General features: G+C 44.1%; 1 protein-coding gene across 1 annotated transcript in view; it reads left to right on the top strand.

Annotated features, from left to right (window-relative positions):
- Nucleotides 1-23,688, top strand: part of LOC148398584 (syntaxin-3-like) — an 87,174-nt gene that overhangs the window by 58,855 nt on the left and 4,631 nt on the right. The window contains exon 10 of the mRNA XM_088372335.1: nt 22,190-22,284. Coding sequence (XP_088228461.1) covers nt 22,190-22,261 — 72 coding nt within the window. The 3' untranslated portion in view covers nt 22,262-22,284. The remainder of the gene's footprint in view (nt 1-22,189; nt 22,285-23,688) is intronic.

Genomic DNA, 23,688 nt, shown 5'->3' with positions numbered 1-23,688 from the left:
GCATTTAGAATTATGTATAATCTTATAACACAACCAATCAATTATTCCTATTAAATATAGCATTGCAAAATATTAAATTCACAATTTAGCGTCTTCCAATTCCCGAAAGCATGTTCTGTCGATATATATATATATATATATTTTTTCTTCTTCGAATGTCTCATGTGGGCTCGACACTTAACATGCACTAGTGTGGATTAGTTTCTGCTCGCAAACAGATTTCTCTCTTATCCTCTCATTTTTATCTGTCAAAATTGCTTCTGTTCTGCGGTGTAAATTGAATAGACAACAGCCTAGCAAATTTCTTTATGCTAAAAGTTTAGCCAATCTTCATCAATTTAACACATACGCACACACATGCACAGCTCTCGCGTGCGGAAGGTAGGTGCCCGCACCAATGATTCGTCACAGGCTGGCCATTTCCTGTGGTCGATCATGAGCTGGTCCCTCCCATGCACACGAGGACAGCACATTTTTATTTTATTTATTTATCTTCTAGAAGCAAGTTGTATTTCTTTACCACTTGATTTGCATATTTTAACTTTAGTGTAACACAATTTGATCTCTAGTCATTTGTAATTTGCCACCTAAAAATATTATTATTATTATTATTATTATTATTATTAAACTCCTCTTGCCCCTCACTTGAGCCGCGGCTTGAGCTGCGGCCTTGCACCTGCTCACAGGGGCCTTATTGTCTCCTGGTCTGACAAACACTTGTGACCTCATCAGTTTTCATCTTTCTAGCTTTTGTCTCTTGAATTCGTTCTCATCTCTTTGTGAAGATTTCAACCACACTCTAGCACTTCTACCACTTCAGCATGTATTGCATACAATTAAGAAATCTACTTGCCATGAACGTCTCATCTCAAAGAAGAGCAGAGCAAGAGATTTACCGTTCTTATTTCCCATCTTAATTTCAGTAGTTCAAGGTTTTGCAATTTTTTTTCAAATTTTTTTCTTTGAGGATCCTCAATGCAGGTTTAAATTGACCTTTCAACAAATTACTAGCCTGTATTAATGCCGTGGATCAATGCTAGAACTGCTATTTAGTCAATTTATCCTACCAGTCACACACTCAATCACACAAGTTATCCCTGCCTACGCGAAGTCCTCCTTTTAAAAAAAGGAGCTGTTTCATCCAGTGAGGGGACTCTACAACACCCCCCACCTTCCCTGGGAACTAAAGACAACAGTCCTTGTCCCCACTCCTGCCAACGCGAAGTCCTCCTTTTTTTAAAAAAAAGGAGCTGCTTCATCCAGTGAGGGGACTCTACAACACCCCCCACCTTCCCTGGGAACTAAAGACAACAGTCCTTGTCCCCAGCCCTGCCAACGCGAAGTTGTACTCTTCAGAACAGTGGTCGTCAAATAATGATCCACAGAGGTACTGAGATTTTAAAACAGTTTGAGAACCACTGCTCCAAAAGAGACACCTCATCCAGAGGGGGACTCTACAACACCCCCTCCTTCCACAAAACTTACTTTTTCCTGTGCACTTCTACCTTTTTACGCGTTTCACAAACAACAACACAATCACACAACTTAAGGCCTTTAACTTACTTCTCCCCTGGTTCGTTGCACTGCCGGGTCCCGTCAATCCACCTCTGTCAGACGAAGGCAGACCTAAGATGCTGGCCCAGCGAAGAATTCTCTTCCCAGGACTTTCTCCTCCAGGTCCTCTTAATGGACGCTGGCTTGTCGACAATGCAGCACGTCCTCCTTCGTCAGCCAGATAGCGGGTATGAGGGATCCCGGGTTTCGGCACCAAAATGTTAGAGATTTGCTCACTCCAACTTATTTTGCAAGAACCACACGGGAGACAAGTAAGTCCTTTTAGACACCTGCAGGTGGAGAGTCCATTCGTTGCTGTGCGTACAGCGATGTTCGAGTAGAGCTCTGAACTCTCCTTCCTGCAAGAGGATATTTATTAAGAGAAACAGAGTGGGGGTATGAGTGGGCTGAATAGAAAGCCCTTGTCCTCTAGTCTAAACATCTCAGGGGATGTTTTACGATCTTGTGATAAGGAGGACAAGGTAAGGTATTTATTACCTGTTGCATTCCAACATAATCCTATGATAAAGATAACCTGGAAAACCCTAACAAACAGTGTGCTGTAAAGACATATGGGCAGACGAAGCCCAGTGCTCCAAGTGATGCAGCAAAATATATGTTTTCATAAAAACCCGTGATGCAGCGAGGCTGCAATAGGTGAAGCGCAAAGTGGCGAGGAGTTACTGTATTATAAAATTTTATCTTTTCAAGCCACAGCTGGGTTCTAGATGTCACTTCACAAAATATATGTGAAATATATAATAAATATGTAACCCTAACCCTAGCATTCAACCTCCTTACCGTTAGTATGGATCAATTGGTAAATACATTCATTCTTATTTTTTCATCATACTTAAATGTTTTTTATTTTGTTATTTTTCAAAAACCCTCACTAGTTGCTAAAGTGTTTGCTGTCTTAAGAATTTTAAAACATGGACAGCATCAGTTCAAACCTATCATTCAAAAACCTTGAAACATGTACTTTCAAAAATTAACTGTCACATCTCATCTCCGCTTCTCGTTGTTTTCTCGTGTGTCAGTGTTGTCATGGTTTTCGTTCGTGTCGCTCTGCACTCGCCCCTCCCCACCTGTGTCTACCCGTAAGTAGTGTAATCACCGTCACCTGCCTCTTGTCACCTGCTTTGTATTTAAGTCATGTCCGCGTGTCACCCCCGGTTGGATCGTTCTGTTGCCACCCCTGTCAGTCAGCTCGGTCTGTCTGTCACTTCTGCTACCCCTGTCAGTTAGTTTTGTTAGTCTGTTACTCTCCCTGTCAGTCAGTTCTGTTAGCACGTTCTGTTAGTTGCCTCCCTGTTTCCCTGACAGTCTCCGTCATGTTTGTTCCTGCCTGTTCCTGCCTGTTTGTTCCCCTCATCCTCTCCTCCATCACAATTTTCGCTCAACAAAACCCCAGTCCAAGCTGCATTTGGTTGCCCAGCTCTACTTCGCACGTGGCATTAACAAATGCAATTCCCATTTAATTCCTCACCTCCACGGAAAATGAAGACGACTGCAAAATTGTACTTGTTCCCATAGTTAAAATCACAATAAAGAGAAAACAGTACTGGATACTCAAAGATTATAGTTTTTACCAAATTGTATTCCCACTGGGGCAGCACAGTCGTTCACAGGTTAGCACGTCCGCCTCACAGTTAGGAGGATGTGAGGAGTTTGCTTGTTCTCCCCTTGCCCACGTGGGTGTTCTCTGGACACTCCGGTTTCCTCCCACATCCCTGAAACATGCTTGGTAGGCCGATTGAGCACTCCAAGTTGCCCCAAGGTGTGAGTGTGAGTGCGGATGGTTGTTCGTCTCTGTGTGCCCTGCGATTGGCTGGCAACAGGTTCAGGGTGTCTCCCGCCTACTGCCCGATGACTGCTGGGGTAGGCTCCAGCATGCCCGCGACCCCCGTGGTATAGAAAATGGATGGATGGTATTCCCACTGCTGCTAATTCAGTTATGAAAGTCTAACTTTTATAATTTTCAGAATTTCAATATATCAATAGAGTTACTTCTTACAAATGAAACTAAAATATTTTTTTTACTTTCTTTTAATGAAAAAAAACCCCAACAATCTTGACAAATTACAACAAATCCTTTGGCATTCTTGTCCATCTCCCTAACCCCACTGTGTAGAGAGAGTGTTTTAAGATTTAATTCTCACAGATGTAATGGCCTCATTTACATTACACTGGTGACAAGATGGGCCCTTCACATCTGCCATTTGGCAGGAACTTGGGATTTTACAGGTATAACTGCCATTTGTCAGCAGTCTGGTAATTGGAACATTGCACGGGCTAAAAAGCCATGCAATGAAGGGGAGTTCGTTAAAAAATGCCTCAGTGATGTTGAAATCCTGTCTTCTGAAAACGACAAACCAAAACGAATGGTATCAGACAACTGTACCGTCACACTGTTGAACACAGAATATCGGACATTAATAAAAAAAGAAATAATGATGGCTGCATTTGCGAAAGTAAATCTGCCCATACCGAAGCTAACTGCAATAGCCATGGATGGAGCACCAGCTATGATTGGATCTGTGAACGGACTTGTGGGGCTGTGCAAAGCTGATTTTCCGAGTTTTGGAATTTCCACTGCATCATCTACAGGGAGCGACTTGTGTCTTAATCATTGAATTTAGACAATATCATGAAGCCTGTGATGGAAATTGTCAACTACATTTGCACACATGCGCTAAACCACAGGCAATTCAAAAATCTCATCGCTAAGCTGGACAAATGACTTCCAGGTGACCTGCCGCTGCACTGTACTGTGAGGTGGCTGTCAAAAGGCAAGGTACTCGCTCGCTTCTTTGAGCTCTTGGATGCAGTTAAACTGTTCATGAAAGAATCGACATGGATTATGGATCTGGCCTTTTTAGACAGACAGGCCAGGCAAACGAGAATCAAGCGGCAGGTGTGCGTGTCAAAGCAGAGATAACCGTGAGGACTGACTGTTAGCAGTTCCGTATTGGCGACACACGCCTCAGAGGTCTGACGTGTGAGCTGGCCACAGGGTGAAAGCGGAGACGTGACACAGCCGCACACGAAGGAAAAATGCACCGGTGTGCAGAAACAGTCAGGACAAGTTTGATAAGCGCTGATAGCACGGGGCGTGCACTGAGGACAAGCACCGGGTACGCGGCTCACACACGTAGGAAAAAAGCACTGCCTTTCTGGTTTTGCGCGGGGTGTGCCTCTGAGCAATGTGCTTCACTGAGGACAAGCACAGGGTGTGTGGCCGGCTGCTGCGTACGTAGGAAAAAAGCACTGCCTTCCTGATCACGTGAGGCGTGCCTCTGAGCAACGTGTATCACTGCGGGCATGACTGAGTTCAGCGCAGGAGATGGCAGCCGGCCACTCTCACCAACAGGTGCAGAAGGAGTCGGGATACGTGACAATGTTTGTCCGTTTATTTACTCTAAACATGTAATACATGCACAGAACAGTGTGGCAATTAAGATTAAGGGAATGGGAAATATTTATGTTGTGTAAAAGTATTGGGGAGGGTTTAAAAAGCTTTAATATTGTGTACTGGACCATAATGTAACAGGAGATTTATGCGCAACCGTGACTCACTTTGGTTTTGCTATGCATGATGTCCCTGGGTTCGTGATGTTGAATTGGTTGGCAAGGACAAACCACTCTTCTAATTGACTTGCAATATATTCATGCCCTCTAGTGGCCAATAGGAAATACCACATGATGGAAATTTTAATACAATGGTGTTTAAATTTCTAATTAAAACGTATATCGCTCCTACTTAGCGGACTTTCACCTATCGTGGGTGGTCTTGGAACCAATTATCCGCGATAAAAGAGGGATTACTGTACATACCAACGACATGCCATCTGATCGGCTAAGACATCAACATTGTTAGGTTATGGTAATGGGTTAAGTTAATCCTTACACAACATCTCCCACTTTTAAGTAAGCAGCATCATTATTTCACTTCAAACATTTTTTTTCTTCAACAATAACATTCAGGAACTCTTTTCTTACTGACAAATTACAAATCCAGCCTTTTAGGTGGACGTGAACATCTGTCTGAACTTGTAACATAAACAGCACTTGGAAGGTGATTCTCCATTGGAGGTGATTCACTCTCGGAGATGGTGGATGCTAGGTTGCACGCAGGTGTGTACGGTTCCTCCTCAGCAGTCCACCCTCTGTTCTGACGAGGTATGATCTGGGAGTATTTGACTGCTGTACAACTCCCCCTTGAGTCCTCTCTGTTGTGATATGTGAACATAGTGATCCATACACTTTGGCCAGGATGTAATTCTGGTTGAGAGTGCGTTCTGTGGCGTCTGTTGTAACATTTTACTTTTTTTTTTTTTTCTGTCTGCTCAACGAAACTGTTTGATGTCTGCCAGCGTGGACACAGTGTTTTGGGCACTTGTGGGAGTGAGGTCCTGAACTGTCTTCCCATGAGTAGCTGGGCTAGAGAGTAGCCATTTTCCAGAGGGGTAGTGCTTTTGCATAGTCTCCTCACTCTTTGACTGTGGCTATTGCCCGCTCAGCCTCACCATTGGCTTGTGGATATCCTGGGCTGCTAGTCAGGTGAGTAAAGCCATACTCAGTCCTGAAAGAGGGGAATCTGTAAACTGCGGCCCATTGTTCGACATGAGCACTACAGGAACTCCATGCAGAGCACAGATGTTCTTTAGAGCTGCTGTGACAGTTTTGGCTGACATGGAGGTGTGTCACCTCAATGTAGCGAGAGAAATAATCTATCACTACCAGGTAGGTTTTCTCCTTCCAGATGAACAGATCAGTTCCAACACGTTGTCACGGTCTCAGGTGTGAGCGTTGTGAAAAGAGGCTCCCTGTGTGGGCCTGTGTTTAATGTGCGCAAGACGATTTCAGACTTTGTTTTTAATTTCAGTTGAGAGCCCAGGCCATTAGAATGACTGACGGACCCTGGTTCGGCATTTTCCTATCTTTTGATGATGTCAAGCATTTCATCTCTTATGGAGCTGGGAATAACAATCCTTTGGCCCATCAGGAGTAGGTTTATGGACGTAATGCGAAGTGGTCTCTCGCATCCCAGTAAAGTCCGATATCAGGGTGTAGGTGTGCTTTATCATGCCACTTAATTTGACAGTACTGTCTCAATGTACTGCAGACAGGCTCCTCTTTCCGCTTTTCAGGGAGTTTTTGCAGTCCTGCTTCAATGGCTGGAAGACTGTCTTATAGAGTCCACAAAGACTTGGATGTCTAACACCGGCTCTTTTTCTTCTTGTGTAGCCCTGTGATCCACTGGAGCCCTTGATGGTGTATCTGTTGTGATGAGCTGCTTTCCCGGTACGTGCACAATCTTGTAGGTTGTCAAACGCACATTTTTTATCGAAGTGCCACCGGCTTCCCGGTAATGGGTTCGATGAGCCGGGGTGAAGGGACACGTCCGTAATCTAACCATCCGAGTTAAATTAATTCTACCAGAATCAATCTAATTTCTTTATGACATCAATCCCTCTCAAGTCACCCAAAGAGCGTGCCGAGTAACTCAATTCGAGGCAAGTCTTCGAAATGACCGCGCCATAATGATGTCCGGAGCGGCTGTCTCCTCTGCCTTCCTTGAAGCCTAAAATTTGACAAAGTCCAATTTGAAGACTCTGGAAATGCATCTTAGTAGATTTTGGTTCAATCTCAAAAATAATGAAAAATCCATCTTCGTTATTTTACTCCGGGCAGCGTCACAGCCATCACCCTGACTAGGAAGAAGCGCGCCCGCTCTGTGTCTGGGCAACATATATATAGGCTTCTGTCATTACCTCATTGGAATATGTAGGTGAAAGGTCAGAATCTCTGCACCACTGGTTGTCTTGGCAACCTTGCTTCAAGCAGCAACCACTGCGCATGACTACAGTTTGCCACCGGATGCAGATATTTCCTGTTTTGCTTGTTCTTTCACTATTAGCCCTTGATGTCTCCTCTCAACTTAATACATTCAGGTATGGATGGAACACCAATGTTAAATACAGGTTGGACAAAACATTGCAACATTAATCACATATATCTTGTCTAATAAACATCAATCTCAACTCATAATAGTACTTAACACAATAATGGGTTCCTCCAACCTAAACAGTATAGATGTGTTTGAACAGGCCGTGTCCTCCCAATTGCTAACAATTTAATTTATTAGATTTGTTAATTTCCATCAGGTCACCCCTATGTCAAGCTTTAAAACCATCTCCTGGTGAAATTTTGGAACTACTACATGTTTTGGGATAGCCAATGTGCCTGGGCCTGATTCAATACCTAATTTTACACCATCTTGTACCACCATGCCACTTGACAAGGAGAATTTCGTCAGTCTCAGACAAAGTCTGGAAACACATGGAGGAATCTCATCCAGAGCTTTGGAACTCAGCAAAGGGACCAATGGCTTGTGATTCGTCTCTATATTGAAGTTCATCCCGAGCAGGTACAACTGCAAGCGTTCGCATGCCCAGGTCGCCGCTAGCGCCTTCTTCTCTATCTGAGCATAACGTTTCTCAGCGTCAGATAGCTCCCTGGAGATGAACATATTTGGTTTCCAGTCCCCACTCTCAGGTTAGTTCTGCATCATAACCGCTCCACTCCTGAACAATAATGCGTCAGCTGACATTACATTCAGGACTCTGGGTGAACTCAGTTCTGATTTTAGCTTCTGAAAAGCTTCTCTCTGCGGTGTCCCCCCAACACCATTCTATCTTCTCAGACTGTAGGACTGTTAGAGGCTGTGCATATGAGGAGAAATGAGGCAGGAAATTGCCCAGGTACTTAGCCATGCCCATCACTCGCCTGACATCAGCAACGTAGGTGGGCTCTGGTATCTCCTGTATGGCTTTGACCTTTCCTGATTTGGGCTTAACATTTTCATACAAGAGGCTGTGTCTGAGGAACATTACTTTGCTTTTTGCGAATTCACACATGTCCTTGTTCAGAGCCAGCTGACCGGCATTTTTGGGCAAAATGTCCTATTCTTTTACATATCTGGCATTCTGCATCCTTAGCAGGGCAATATTTCCAATGAGGATTTGTTGTAGTTACACACCTTCCACAGCCTGTGGGGCTCTCTCCATATTTGCCGGCTTGAGACATGCGTTGGTTGCCCCTGCCACCTCTTTTTGGTGCCGTCTGGATTTTTGGTCCTGTGGTAAAGTCGTCTATGATTTCAGACTGCCTCTCATCCATACTGCCACGCAGCACGGGTTGCTGCCTCTTTAGTTCTTCGCTGTGGATGAGTGCTTTGAGTCTTTTCCAGTGTGAGACCAGGGTCCATCTGGAGAGACTCAGAAAGCTTAGCATCTCTCAGACCCATAACAATCCTGTCTCTGATAAGCTCTTCTCTTAGAGCTCCAAATGCGCAGTACTCCACAGTACAAGCCAATGAAGCCTATGAAGTGATGAACAGTTCTGCACTCTGTTTTGCTTCCTGATTTTGTCTATTAAATTTTGCATGCCCAAAACTCACATTTTTCTTGCTCACACAGTGGTTTTCAAAAGCTTGTTTTACATCTGTATATTTCTTTTACTGATCACTGCTCAAGGGTAGAACACTAAGTACGTATGTCTTCGGAATCAAAATTGCCTTTATTGTCACACACAGTAGTTTGAAATTTGTGCGCAGCACCCTTTGGTGCAAAAATAAAATAAAAAATAAAATAAAAGAGCATTAAAGCACACAAGATAAAATGTAAAAATCATACAAAGTATAAAATATATGGAAAAGGCAGTAGTATGTACAGGAGGTAGTATATGCATGTACGGAGGTACAAACATTTGATATGGGAAACCCGATTATTGCACAGGAAACCAAAATATTGCGCAAGATTCTGAATAGATAAGATATTGCACTGTGACAAGATATTGCACTGTGATCAATATGATCAGTATATATATTTATATACGCAAGTCTATATATACCGTATTTGCCGGTGTATTGGTCGACCTTTTTCGATCCAAAATCGACCGAAAAAAATCGACCTCGACTTATACACCGAGTCATAAAATTTAACTTCGTATTCATCGCTTCAAATGTGATGGTAACCAAGGCCGTTTCTCATGCATCTCATTGTGCGTGGGTGTGCGTCCGTCAGGCTCATCAAACAGTGCGAAACTGAATCATTATAAAGCGTTCGTCGCATTAACACGCATCCTCAGCAACAATTTCAAATATTCTCACCTCAATAACGGACATCGAAAGCCAGACAGCGACGATGACTGCTAGGGGGAAGTACTGGGTATTGAGCGAATGTGCGAGTCATCGCGCGTCAAGCAACGACAATAACTACCGGTACGTAAACATTCAATCGCCATGTCTAAATGAATGTCGTTGGCACTTAGAAAATATTCGCCAAACTTGGCCAGACTTCCAGGGGAAGAGGCCGAATTTTCACTTGTTCTGGCCGACCGGAGGAACCACCCGAGGCGGACACTTTACGGCGGTTGAGTCGTTGGCACTTAGAAAATATTCGCCAAACTTGGCCGGACTTCCAGGGGAAGAGGCCGAATTTTCACTTGTGGTGGCCGACACGGGGAACCAGCCGAGGCGGACACTTTACGGCGGTTGAGTCGTTGGCACTTAGAAAATATTCGCCAAACTTGGCCGGACTTCCAGGGGAAGAGGCCGAATTTTCACTTGTGGTGGCCGACATGGGGAACCAGCCGAGGCGGACTCTTTATGGCGCAAGAGCCGTTGGCACTTAGAAAATTTGAACCGGGCGGCGTGCGAGAGTGCGCGGCCTGCTGGAAGTCGAATGAGGCTCCGCGATTTCATCCGCGGTGCTCATAAAGTGCCGATCCGCTCGGCGGGAGCTATTTTCGGCCACTTGGCGCGTGCGCACGGACTCCCGGATGTGCCGGGCGGCGTGCACGAGCTCGCCGGCCGCTGGAAGTCGAATGAGGCTCCGCGATCTCCTCCGCGGTGCTTATAAAGAGCCGATCCGCTCGGCGGGAGCTATTTCCGGCCACTTGGCGCGTGCACACGGCCTCCCGGTGGTGCCAGGCGGCGTGCGCGAGTGCGCTGGCCACTGGAAGTCGAATGAGGCTCCGCGATCTCCTCCGCGGTGCTTATAAAGTGCCGATCCGCTCGGCTTGGAGCTATTTCCGGCCTCCCGGTGGTGCCGGGCGGCGTGCGCGAGCTCGCCGGCCGATGGAAGTCGAATGAGGCTCTGCGATCTCCTCCGCGGTGCTTATAAACAGCCGATCCGCTCGGCTGGAGCTATTTCCGGCCACTGCGCATGCGCACGGCCTCCCTGAATTTGAACACATTTCGTCAATAAATTTCGCATATTTCTGATTGAATTTTGAAGTTAAATATAATGCAACAATTGAGCTCGACTTACACAAAGGATATATCATAAAATCGTAAATTTCCGTCGAATTTTAGGGGGTCGACTTATACACCGAGTCGACTTATACACCGACAAATACGGTATGTATATTGTGGGTTAAGGGAACAGGATCATCTGTTTTTGTTGACTACAGTGATAGCTCTTGGGAAGAAGCTATCCCTGAGTCTGCTTGTCCTTGTTTTGTGTGACCTGTACCTTCGGCCCGACGGCCAGGTGATTATCGGGGTGGTAGGATTCCTTGATGATGTTGCCAGCTCTGGTCAGGTAACGAGAGTTGGCAATGTCCTCCAGGCTGGGCAGAGGACAGCCTATGGTTTTCTGGGCTGTGCAGATAACCCTCCGTTGCGCTCTTCTGTCAGCTGCAGATGCATGATGCTCTCCATCGTGGCTCTGTAGAAGGTCACCATCAGCCTCTCCTCCAGGTTGTTCCTCCTGAACACTGTGGAGACGCTGCTGGATTGTCCTCACCACTGCCAAGGTGTTCTTGGTTCAGGAGAGGTCCTTGGATAGCCGCACTCCCAGGAATCTCATGGTGTGAACCCTTTCTACACAGTCCCCGTGGATGTGAAGTGAGGCCGGGTCCGCTGTGCTCTTCCTGAAGTCTATAATAATTTATTTTGTTTTTGTGGTGTTCAATTGAAGGTTGTTAACTGAACACCACACAGTCAGTCTGTTGACCTCATCTCTGTAGTCGGACTCGTTTCCCCCTGAGATGAGTCCGACCATGATGGTGTCATCTGCAAACTTAATGAAGACGTTTGAGAGATGGCTCGGGAGACAATCGGACGTGTATAGCGTGTACAGGAAGGGACTCAGAACACAGCCTTGTGGAGAGCCGGTGTTGACTGTGATGGTGTTTGACTGGTGGAGATTCTTCAATTCTTCTTCTGTAAACCGCTTTGGCTTCCCTGATACCCCTTTTCAGGTCTGCCCTGGCCTTGCTGTACGCTGCCCTGTCCCCTGACTTGAAGGCAGTGTTTCGTTGTTTCAGGAGGGATTGCACTGCAATGTTCATCCAGGGTTTTTGGCCTGCATAAACCCTGACCCTTTTGTTGACGGTGACGTTGTCAACGTAGCTCCTGATGTAGGAGAGTACCGTGTACTCCTGCAGATTGTGGCTATAGAATAAATCCCATATTGTAGTGGCAAAACAGTCCTGTAGCTGAGAGAGGGCTCCTTCGGACCAGGTCTTAATTGTTTTTCACTCAGGTTTTGAATTCTTCAGCAGGAGGGTGTGGGTGGGGGTGAGCGACAAGCAGAGGTGGTCAGATCTGTTAGAGATTTGCTCACTCCAACTTATTTTGCAAGAACCACACGGGAGACAAGCAAGTCCTTTTTAGACACCTGCAGGTGGAGAGTTCACTCGTTCAAGGAATGAAGTCTGAACCCTCGTTCCTGCGAGGGGATATTTATTAAGAGAAACAGAGTGGGGGTTGAGAGTGGGGGTCAGAGTAGACAAATGGCCGAAGCCCCTGGCTGATCAAAGCACAGCAGGGGGTCCTTCACGATGTTGTGTGAACAAAACAACTTTGATTGCTTCCTCTGCAGCTAGTCAATCAGTTCAAAAGATCTTAGCACTTTGTTCTACTACTTTTGTTAAGACAGGACAAGCGAGTTTAATTATTACAGGTTACATTCCAACATAATCATAGGATCAAACTAACCTGAAAACCCTAACATCTCCCTCCTGATTTATCATATGATTATGCCACCCCAAACAACAAAGACAAGCAAGAAAACATATATACGTATAATGAAGAAAGCAGAATGGTAAAAATAAAAACAACAAACAATGATAGCAACACTATCCAGTGAAGATGAGGCATTACCTCAATACCCCAGATCAAACTTATTGTGTAAGCGAAAAACCTGCTGGCCAGATGTTATTAGCAGGAAAATTCTTACACGGCCCCGTTGCCACAGGCGACCAGAATGCTATCAATAATAAAAAAAATAAAAAGAAAAACACAGAACAGCATCTACGCAATCCACGTCTCATTATCATTATCACATCTGTCACGTCTAAGAAGTTGTATATGTGCTCGCGTTTTCGTCAGCTGATGATGTTGTAGTCTGTAGGTGAGGTCTGTCACACACACTGGCGCACACGCTCGTGTCCAGTTGGCGGGCAGCATCGGATAAACCTTGTGACCACAAAGCCACCAGCCATTCTGTATGAAGTATGTTCCGTTCGATGGTGTAGCCATGTTGGTTGGAGAGCCCTTACACCTTGAAAATGGCTCTCTCATCCTGGCACACAGCGGTGATGTCCAAAGCTCCCATCCAGTTCCCTCCTGGAGAGCAGTCGTCGTCAATGCATTTGTGGGTCCTGCAACCTTGGATGTGTAGTCAGCAAGACTTAGAATGGTCCCTCCTGTCGTGGCTGGCCCAGTTCCTTCTTTTGATGACTTTGATGTAGACCCAGTCTCCTGGATTGATGGGGTTGTCGACCTGTGAGGAGGAAAGATCAAGCGGCAGTAAATTTGTCTTTGACACAGTTTGAGCGTCCTGATCATATAATCTGCCAAGGACTGCTCTTCATTTGTTGTTTGCAACTCTCGTAGTCAATTGTCGTGCCCATTTAACTGGCAAATAGGAGTGTTTGCGGGAAGAGTTTGAACACCTCCTAATGATTCCCTTTAACCAAAAACTATTTATGACAGGGGCGTTCCCATTTATTGCCTCCTGGTTTAAAAGAGATTGTCTTACCCATGCCTTCTTTCTCCTCACACGCTCGCACCCACACAGGGTGTGAACACACACACACACACACACACACACACACACACACACACACACACACACACACACACACACACACACACAGAACACACAGACAAATAGATTGTAATCCATCTCTCATGTAGCTTCTTTTGATAGAATCTCCTATTGGTAACTGTATAGCAGACGTTTTAGCATATAATCCCATACTCTGCTCTCTCGTTTCTACTTTTTCATGTCGGTGCAGTCGTAGGTGGCCCCTATTGCAGTCATCGACTTGTTAACTGTCGCCGTGTGACTCCTATGCATGATTGTGTGAATGTCAAAAATTGAACGTACCTAACTTTCTGACCATCAGACCTCCACTGTGGTACAAAAAACCTTACTGTTGTATTGAGTAGGTACATTGAGCAACCTAGCTCCCTCCTGACTGCCAAATGTCCTGTTCTAAAATTTATATAACTCGACCTCTACGTCTTAAGCTTGATGAGCCAAAATATCAGATCTTGCTCGTTTCCTACCGTTTTAGCCTATTTGTTTTATCCAAATCCGTTCAATCTCTGATTATAATGCTTTTCTCTGTAGCCCTACGTATTTTTCAAATTTTTATTTATTTATTTATCAAATCTCCTCAGTTCTGTCAAACTCAGTGCACAATGAATCTCCCTTCCACTTTGAACCAAGCTTCACCAAATTTGGTAACGCCGTAGCAAGGAGTGCGATTTGGTTGTCGGACGCGCCAAGTCCATATCTTTTTGCCGCACTTCACCCTCTCAAGTTGGTGTTCTTTTGTTGTTGCTTCAGAGCGACCCCATCCATCACTCTTGAATGAGTCCATTGTTCAAATGAGTCAATTTTCATCATTGTGAGTTCCTCCGCTTTTCACTGTCTTTTCTCGTCCCCGAGGATGTTGTCTGTCCTCCGGAGTGTACTTGCCCCTCTCCAAGCACAACAGTAGTCTTTTCTTGTCCTTCGCCAAAGGTCAAAGGTGCTTCAGAGCCAGGCACCATTTTGTAGTTGTTCACGGCTGCAGGCGAAGTCTCGGATTGGGTTTCAGGGACCCTGACACTGAGAATGACAGGCTGGGACATCAAACTTGTAAGACTATCTCCAAATGTAGCTGCTTCCATCAATTTGCTGGTAACGTTTGTTTACCAAACTTCAAATTCTTCTAATAACAGCGGTCTCGTTTTTATATCGTAAATCCTGCAACTGATCCTATTTTTTTTTTTTTTTTTTTTTTTTTTTTTTTTGCTACATTTTATCTATAGTTCCAATTTAATCGGACAGTATGTTGTCTTTCACTATCATTATTGAAAATCAACTCATCGAGGTCTGCGTTCCACATCAAACCCTGATCTGTATGTCTTGACCTCTCACATGTTATTGTCATGCTTGCTCAAAAATGTGACTTCGAGTATGGTGCTGTGAATTCTCAATCTCCCCAATGAAATTGGATCCCACCTCGTAGTTCTTATCGTTCTCATGTTCCTGTTAGCCTGCAATTTTCCAAATCAAAAATGTTTTCTTTTAACTGTCTTTCTTTTGAACCCCTAAATCTCTCGTGTTGCTAACCTATCTACACCAGAACAAAAAATTTTTACCACAGTATAACACCAAATGTATTCGAAAATTCATTGTCATAAAGTGTTGTATTCTTACTATCTTCCAATATCTGTCCTACTCACTCACTCCTTTTGAGGCTTGGCAACGCCCATGCCTCACACCTTGACAAACTTTTTGGGATAATGCGTTCTGTACTACCTATGATTCCATCATCATTTAATTTGACTTTCTTTCCAAAACGCTTCTCAATTTCTCAGTTCACACATCTTCTACATGTGTTACTGGTTCTCCAGTTTTTTTCTAGTTAATTATCAATCCAAAAGCTACGTGTTTCTTTCTAACATTCAACCTGCTCAAAATCACTCTTTCATCAAAGTCGCTCTACTAATTTTCTATAGTAGTCGCCAACGACTTCAACCATTCAACCTTTCATTCAGGCAATCATTCATCAATGCTCATCATATGCATCTCACACAGTCTCCAAAAAGGAGTCATACTATCACATTGGTCCCAATTCATCCAAGCTCACCACACAGCATTCATATATCATTTTCAACTCAGGTTTCCTGGTAGAACAATCCACCAGTCCAAAAAAAACTTAACTAAAACAAACAACTGGCAAATTAATCTGAATTTTTTCTTTGTTTTTAAATTTTAAGAACTCAATCTCTCAGATTTAGCTTGCATTTAGAAGTTTGTATAATTTTATAACACAACCAATCAATTATTCCTATTAAATGTAGCATTGCAAAATCTTAAATTCACAATTTAGCTTCTTCCAATTCCTGAAAGCATGTTCTGTCGTTTTTTTTTTTTTTCCTTCATCGAATTTCTCATGTGAGCTCGACACTTAACATGCACTAGTGTGGATTAGTTTCTGCTCGCAAACAGATTTCTCTCTTTTCCTCTCATTTTTATTTGTCAAAATTGTTTCTGTTCTGCGGTGTAAATTGAATAGACAACAGTCTAGCAAATTTCTTTATATTAAAAGTTTAGCCAATCTTCATCAATTTGGGACTTTAACTTTAACTTTAACACATACGCACACACATGCACAGCTCTCGCGTGCAGAAGGTAGGTCTCAGCAACAATGATTCGTCACAGGCTGGCCATTTCCTGTGGTCGATCATGAGCTGGTCCCTCCCATGCACACGAGGATAGCACATTCTAATTTTATTTATATATCTTCTAGAAGCAAGTTGCATTTCTTTACCACTTGATTTGCATATTTTAATTTAGTGTAACACAAATTGATCTCTAGTCATTTGTAATTTGCCACCTTATTATTATTATTATTAGTATTATCATTAAACTCCTCTTGCCCCTCGCTTGAGCCGCGGCTTGAGCTGCGGCCTTGCACTCGCTCACAGGGGCCTTATTGTCTCCTGGTCTGACAAACACTTGTGACCTCATCAGTTTTCATCTTTCTTGCTTTTGTCTCTTGAATTCGTTCTCATCTCTTTGTGAAGATTTCAACCACACTCTAGCACTTCTACTACTTCTTCCACATTTCAAATTTCCTTGTATTCCATACATATTCTTTCACTTCAGCATGTATTGCATACAATTAAGAAATCTACTTGCCATGAACCTCTCATCTCAAAGAAGAGCAGAGCAAGAGATTTACTATTCTTATTTCCCATCTTAATTTTAGTAGTTTAAGGTTTTACAATTTTTTTCAATTTTTTTTTCTTTGAGGATCCTCAATGCAGGTTTAAATTGACCTTTCAACAAATTACTAGCCTGTATTAATGCCGTGGATCAATGCTAGAACTGCTATTTAGTCAATTTATCCTACCAGTCACACACTCAATCACACAAGTTATCCCTGCCTACGCGAAGTCCTCCTTTTTTAAAAAAAAGGAGCTGCTTCATCCAGTGAGGGGACTCTACAACACCGCCCACCTTCCCTGGGAACTAAAGACAACAGTCCTTGTCCCCAGCCCTGCCAACGCGAAGTCCTCCTTTTAAAAAAAAGGAGCTACTTCATCCAGTGAGGGGACTCTACAACACCCCCCACCTTCCCTGGGAACTAAAGACAAAAGTCCTTGTCCCCAGCCCTGCCAACGCGAAGTTGTACTCTTTAGAATAGTGGTCGTCAAATAATGAACCACGGAGGTACTGAGATTTTATAACAGTTTGAGAACCACTGCTCCAAAAGAGACACCTCATCCAGAGGGGGACTCTACAACACCCCCTCCTTCCACAAAATTTACTTTTTCCTGTGCACTTCTACCTTTTTACGCGTTTCACAAACAACAACACAATCACACAACTTCAGGCCTTTAACTTACTTGTCCCCTTGGTTCGTTGCACTGCCGGGTCCCGTCAATCCACCTCTGTCAGACGAAGGCAGACCTAAGATGCTGGCCCAGCGAAGAATTCTCTTCCCAGGACTTTCTTCTCCAGGTCCTCCTAATGGACGCTGGCTTGTCGACAATGCAGCACGTCCTCCTTCGTCAGCCAGATAGCGGGTATGAGGGATCCGGGTCACGGCACCAAAATGTTAGAGATTTGCTCACTCCAACTTATTTTGCAAGAACCACACGGGAGACAAGCAAGTCCTTTTTAGACACCTGCAGGTGGAGAGTTCACTCGTTCAAGGAATGAAGTCTGAACCCTCGTTCCTGCGAGGGGATATTTATTAAGAGAAACAGAGTGGGGGTTGAGAGTGGGGGTCAGAGTAGACAAATGGCCGAAGCCCCTGGCTGATCAAAGCACAGCAGGGGGTCCTTCACGATGTTGTGTGAACAAAACAACTTTGATTGCTTCCTCTGCAGCTAGTCAATCAGTTCAAAAGATCTTAGCACTTTGTTCTACTACTTTTGTTAAGACAGGACAAGCGAGTTTAATTATTACAGGTTACATTCCAACATAATCATAGGATCAAACTAACCTGAAAACCCTAACAAGATCCACCCAGATAGGGGAGTGGGGAAGCTTTGTATACATGCTTAATATTGGAATAAACATGATCCAAAGTGTCATTCCCTCTGGTGGCGAAATCCACAAACTGGGTGAGTTTGGGGCAGAGAGGTGGACTCGAGTCACTGTGACTTGAACTCGAGTCGCTGTTTTGATGACTTGTGACCTGACTTGACAAAAAATGAAGAAACTTGAGACTCGACTTGGACTTGGAAGTTAAAGACTCTGGACTTGACTTGAGACACGATGACTTGAATGAGTTCAGTGTTATTTAGTTTATGTTTTCAGTTTGAATATAAAATTAATAATACATTTAAAAAAATAATATTGATAACACGGTAGGAGCGCAGGCTGAGAATGGCGTTGTCATGATTGGATCACTACCCTGTCAATCAGTCGTGCCCTCTCTACCTACCGAACGTGTTTATTGAAGAATCACGCCCCTTTATATCAGAAATGCGCAAAAATGTCAGCGGGAGCGGTACCGCAAGTCATCACCCTCGGCTATCGCAATTACTTTTATGACGGCAAAAGACGGACAGCACAGTGCGAGATATGCAACAAAAACATTTCGGAGAGCCAGACGACAACTTCAAACTTTGTCCGTCATTTGAAGAGCCGTTCTGCCAAGTAAGTGGTTTTCATTCATCTAAATAGGTGTGTATATATAGCTTTAATGCAATGAATATGATGATGAAACTGAATTAAGTAAATATGATTTAATATGGAGCAAGTTAATAAATAAAAACTACAGTTGACTTGGACTTGACGACCTAATTAAGGACTTGACTTGGACTTTGTTAGAGATTTGCTCACTCCAACTTATTTTGCAAGAACCACACGGGAGACAAGTAAGTTATTTTTGACCCTGCAGGTGGAGAGTCCATTCGTCGGTGTGCGTGCAGCGATGTTCGAATAGAGCTCTGGACTCTATTCCTGCAAGAGGATATTTATTAAGAGAAACAGCGTGGGGGTATGAGTGGGCTGAATAGAAAGCCCTTGTCCTCTAGTCTAAACATCTCAGGGGATGTTTTACGATCTTGTGATAAGGAGGACAAGGTAAGGTATTTATTACCTGTTGCATTCCAACATAATCCTATGATAAAGATAACCTGGAAAACCCTAACAGTGGGGGCTAAGAAGTATCCTCCCAAGTTGAAGGTGTGGAAGCTCCATAGCGCAGGGAGTAAAAACGAGTTTAGGGAGAAGATTGGGCATATAGCAGAAGAAGTGGAGGAGATAATGGAGTCGGGTGGTGTGGATGCCAAGTGGCAGGCAATGAAGAAGGCTCTGCTTGAAGCTACAGGGGAGGTGTGCGGATGTCAAAGGGTAAAGCAAGACAAAGAGAGACATAGTGGTGGAATGACAGCGTCGAAAGAGAGGTGAATGAGAAGAGGAGGTGCCATAAAGTATGGAAGAAATCTAAAAGGGAGGCAGACCGAGCGCGGTATGTAGAGGCAAAGAGGGCGTCACGGACAGCAGTGTGGGAGGCCCAAGAGACCAAGAGGAAAGAATTTGCAAGTGAATTGGAGAGTGACAGAGGACGAAAGAGCTTCTTCAAGATAGCAAAGCAAATGGTTAAGGAGAGGCGTGATGTGACCGGTGCAAACTGTGTAAAGGATGAGGATGGCAACATCGTGACAGACAACAGAGGAGTGAAGGAAGTATGGCGAAGGTACTTGGAGGAGCTGCTGAATGTGGAGAATGACTGGGATGGAGAGGTGGGATGCGACGAAGTGGAGGGTGAATGTGGTCCAATTACGCGAACAGAAGTGGGGAAAGCCATGAAGGCCGTGAAGGATGGAAAGGCAGCTGGACCATCTGGAGTGGTGGCAGAGATGCTAAAGGCAGCGGGAGACGTCGGTGTGCAGTGGATGACTGACCTGTGTAACAGTGTCATCGCTGAGGGGCACATTCCGGAGGACTGGACAAGACGCGTCCTGGTGCCGCTATTCAAAGGGAAGGGGGACCCACTCACATGCGGGTCATACAGGGCAATAAAGCTGCTGGAGCATGGAATGAAGTTGTTAGAGAAGGTGTTGGAAAGGAGGGTGAGGTCAGGGGTAGAGGTGGACAAGATGCAGTATGGCTTCATGCCTGAAAAAGGTACAACAGACGCAATTTTTGTCATCTGACAGATGCAAGAGAAACACCAGGACAAGAGGAAGAGGTTGTACTTCGCTTTTGTTGACCTGGAAAAAGCATTCGAAAGGGTGCCAAGGGAGGTGGTGAGGTGGGCCCTAAGGACGTCGGGCGTGGAAGAGGGACTGGTTAAGGCTGTGATGGATCTCTACTGCAGAGCATGCACATCTGTTAGAATAGGAGTTGGCGACAGTAATGGGTTTGAAGTAAGGGTAGGGGTGCACCAGGGATCAGTTCTCAGCCCATTATTGTTTGCTATCGTGATGGATGTGGTATCGAGGGAAGTGAGGGGTGGACTACCATGGGAGCTGCTCTACGCGGATGACCTGGTTTTGATGGCTCACAGTCGAGAAGATCTAGCTAGGAAGCTAGCAGCCTGGAAGACCTGCCTGGAAGTGAAAGGAATGAAGGTGAATGCGGCAAAGTCAAAGGTCATGGTCGGTGGTGCTGGCCTGGGACTGGTACCGCAGTCAGGAGCATGACCATGTGGAGTTTGCGGGAAGGGAGTGCAAGCTAACTCTATCCGGTGCAAGGGTTGTCAGAGATGGGTACACCGGAGATGCAGCGGAGTAAAAGGCAGCCTACTAGCTGCAAGTGAGACCTTCAAATGCAAGCGGTGCAGGGGAGAAGTCGCCCAAGCAGACCAAGCTGAGCAAGAGGGGCTCATAGTAGATGGGGAGATGTACGAGGTGATGGACAGCTTCTGCTACCTTGGAGACATGCTTAACGCTGATGGGGGGGTGGACCTAGCAGTGACCACAAGGGTGAGAAGCGGGTGGAAGAAATTCAGGGACCTCATGCCCTTCTTAACATCTAAGGGCCCATCCCTGAAGATGAGAGGCCAAGTGTACTCGGCCTGCGTCAGAAGTAGTATGACGTACGGAAGTGAGACATGGGCCCTGAAAACAGAACATGAAGACAAACTAAACAGAGCAGAAATGAGGATGATGTGTCAATGAGGGAGGAAAAGACCAGTGCAGAGCTGAGAAAGAAGATGGGAGTGGAGGCCATAGTGGATGTGGTGAGGAGATGCAGACTGCGATGGTACGGATATGTAGTGAGAAAGGACGAGAACGACTGGGTGAAGAAAGTTATGTCGTATAACGTAGAGGGAACAAGACCCAGTGGCCGACTTAAAAAGACCTGTCAGGCGACCGTGTCAGCCGACATGAAGGCATTTGGCATCAACCACGAGATGGCCATGGACCGTTCCCGGTGGAAGAAAGCTATATCAAGAACCCGGTCCGCCTGGAAAACGGACTTTAAACCGATGATGATGATGATGATGTGCCAAGAAGACAATCAAATCAACAAAAAAGGAGAAGGAAGAAGCTATTGCTTGTTTTTTTTCCTACCCCTTTTATACATCATAATTCTTAACATGGTTGCTGATTAGTTTCTTCGAGGTACAGAAACTTGATTTATCGGAAGAAGATAATTTTGGAAGTGAAAAACAGTTTATACAATAATATTCTGGAAAGAAAAATAAATAAATAAAGATATGGACTATATAGCTGAAAATAGACACGCAAAAGACAAGCAATTACTATAGTTTTCTAGTGTAAAATTTTGAAAGTGTTCTTTGAATTGGGCAATGTGTTTACTTTCTTTGATCGTTACAGGTAAATTATTCCATAGCTTTACCCCATTGACAGATATGCACATGCTTTTGAGGGTGGTGCGCACCTTAGGTTGTAAAAGATTCCCTCTCCTTCTTAGATTGTAACCACTTTCTCTTTCTATGAACCATTTTTGTATATTATTAGGGAGTATTTTTTTTTAGCTTTATAGATAATTTGTGTGGTCTTGAAATCTACCAAATCCATAAATTTTAATGTTTGTAATTTAATAAATAAATTATTTGTGTGTTCACAATAGCCAACATTGTTGATAATTCTAATTGCCTTTTTCTGCATTGTGCATACCGTCTTTAGGGTGGTTTTGTAGGTATTACCCCACACCTCAACACCGTTGGACATGTAAGGAAGAAACAGCGAGCAGTATAAAGTGTACATTGTTTTCTGGTTCGGTAAGTGTCTGACTTTACAAAGTATACCCACGGTCTTTGCCAATTTTGAACAGATGCGTTTGACTTGCAGTTTCCAGCTGAGACTGTAGTCAATTATTACTCCAAGAAAGGAGTTTTCATAAACTCTGTCTAATCTGGTGTTATCACACAATACTTCAATAGTTATGTCTTCAGGGATTTTACATTTCCCAAAAATCATAAAACTGGTTTTCTTTAAAGTTAAGTTAAAGTCCCAATGATCGTCACAGACACATCTGGATGTGGTGAAATTTGTCCTCTGCATTAAACCCATCCCCATGTGATTTTGATCCATCCCCTGGGGGAGAGGGGAGCAGTGAGCAGCAGCGGCGCTGCGCTCGGAAATCATTTGGTGATCTAACCCCCCAATTCCAACCCTTGATGCTGACTGCCAAGCAGGGAGGCAATTGGTCCCATTTTTATAGTCTATGGTATGACCCGGCCGGGGTTTGTACCCACAACCTTCCAGTCTCAAGGTGGACACTCTACCACTAGGCCACTGAGCTGGTTATTACGCTAAGAGATAATTTATTTGAGTCAAACCACAGTTTTAGCTTGGCAAGCTCATCAGAGACAGTCTTCATTCTCTCCTTCACAAAAGATATTTGTGTCATCAGCAAAAATGACAAATTTCAAAATATTAGAGATGTTAATAATATCATTAATATATAATATGAATAATTTTGGTCCCAACATTGATCCTTGTGGAACACCGCAGGTTATATTTAAAAGCATTGACTTTTTCTCTCCCATCTGCACGAACTGTTGCCTATGTTCTAAGTAGCTTTTTATCCAACTGAACCCTATTCCCCTAATCCCATACCTTTCCAGTTTTTGAAGCAAAATGTCATGATTAATTGTATCAAAGGCCTTTTTAAGGTCAATAAATACTCCTATGGCAAACTTCTTGTCGTCAATGCTTGTTGACAGTTCTTCGACAAGATCAATTAAAGCTAAAGATGTAGATCGCTTTGGCCTAAAACCAACCAGTTAATATCTCACACTTATCAATAAAAGTCTCCAATCTAACAGCAAATATCTTCTCCAAGGTTTTCGAAAATTGGGGAAGCAATGAGACTGGCCTGTAGTTGATGTAAAGATTCTTCTCACCGGCCTTATAGATGGGAACGACTTTGGCTATTTTCATTTTTGCGGGAAAGGAGCCCAGTTTCAGCGAGAGGTTGCAGATATGTGCTATGGGATCTGCTATAGCTACGATTACATATTTAATTAAAAATAGATCGATATCCTCACAGTCCCTTGATGTTTTGTTCTTAAATTGTTTAACAATATCAATTATTTCAGTTTTATCGGTATCTCTCAGAAAGATGGTAGTCAGGTTTCATTCCCCAAAAAATTGTGATACACCTCCCCTTTGTGGAGGGA

Source organism: Syngnathus floridae, chromosome 4 (assembly GCF_059516105.1).
Source record: "Syngnathus floridae isolate MCC-2025c chromosome 4, RoL_Sflo_1.0, whole genome shotgun sequence".
NCBI lineage: Eukaryota > Metazoa > Chordata > Actinopteri > Syngnathiformes > Syngnathidae > Syngnathus > Syngnathus floridae.
This window is presented reverse-complemented; position numbering and strand designations above follow the sequence as displayed.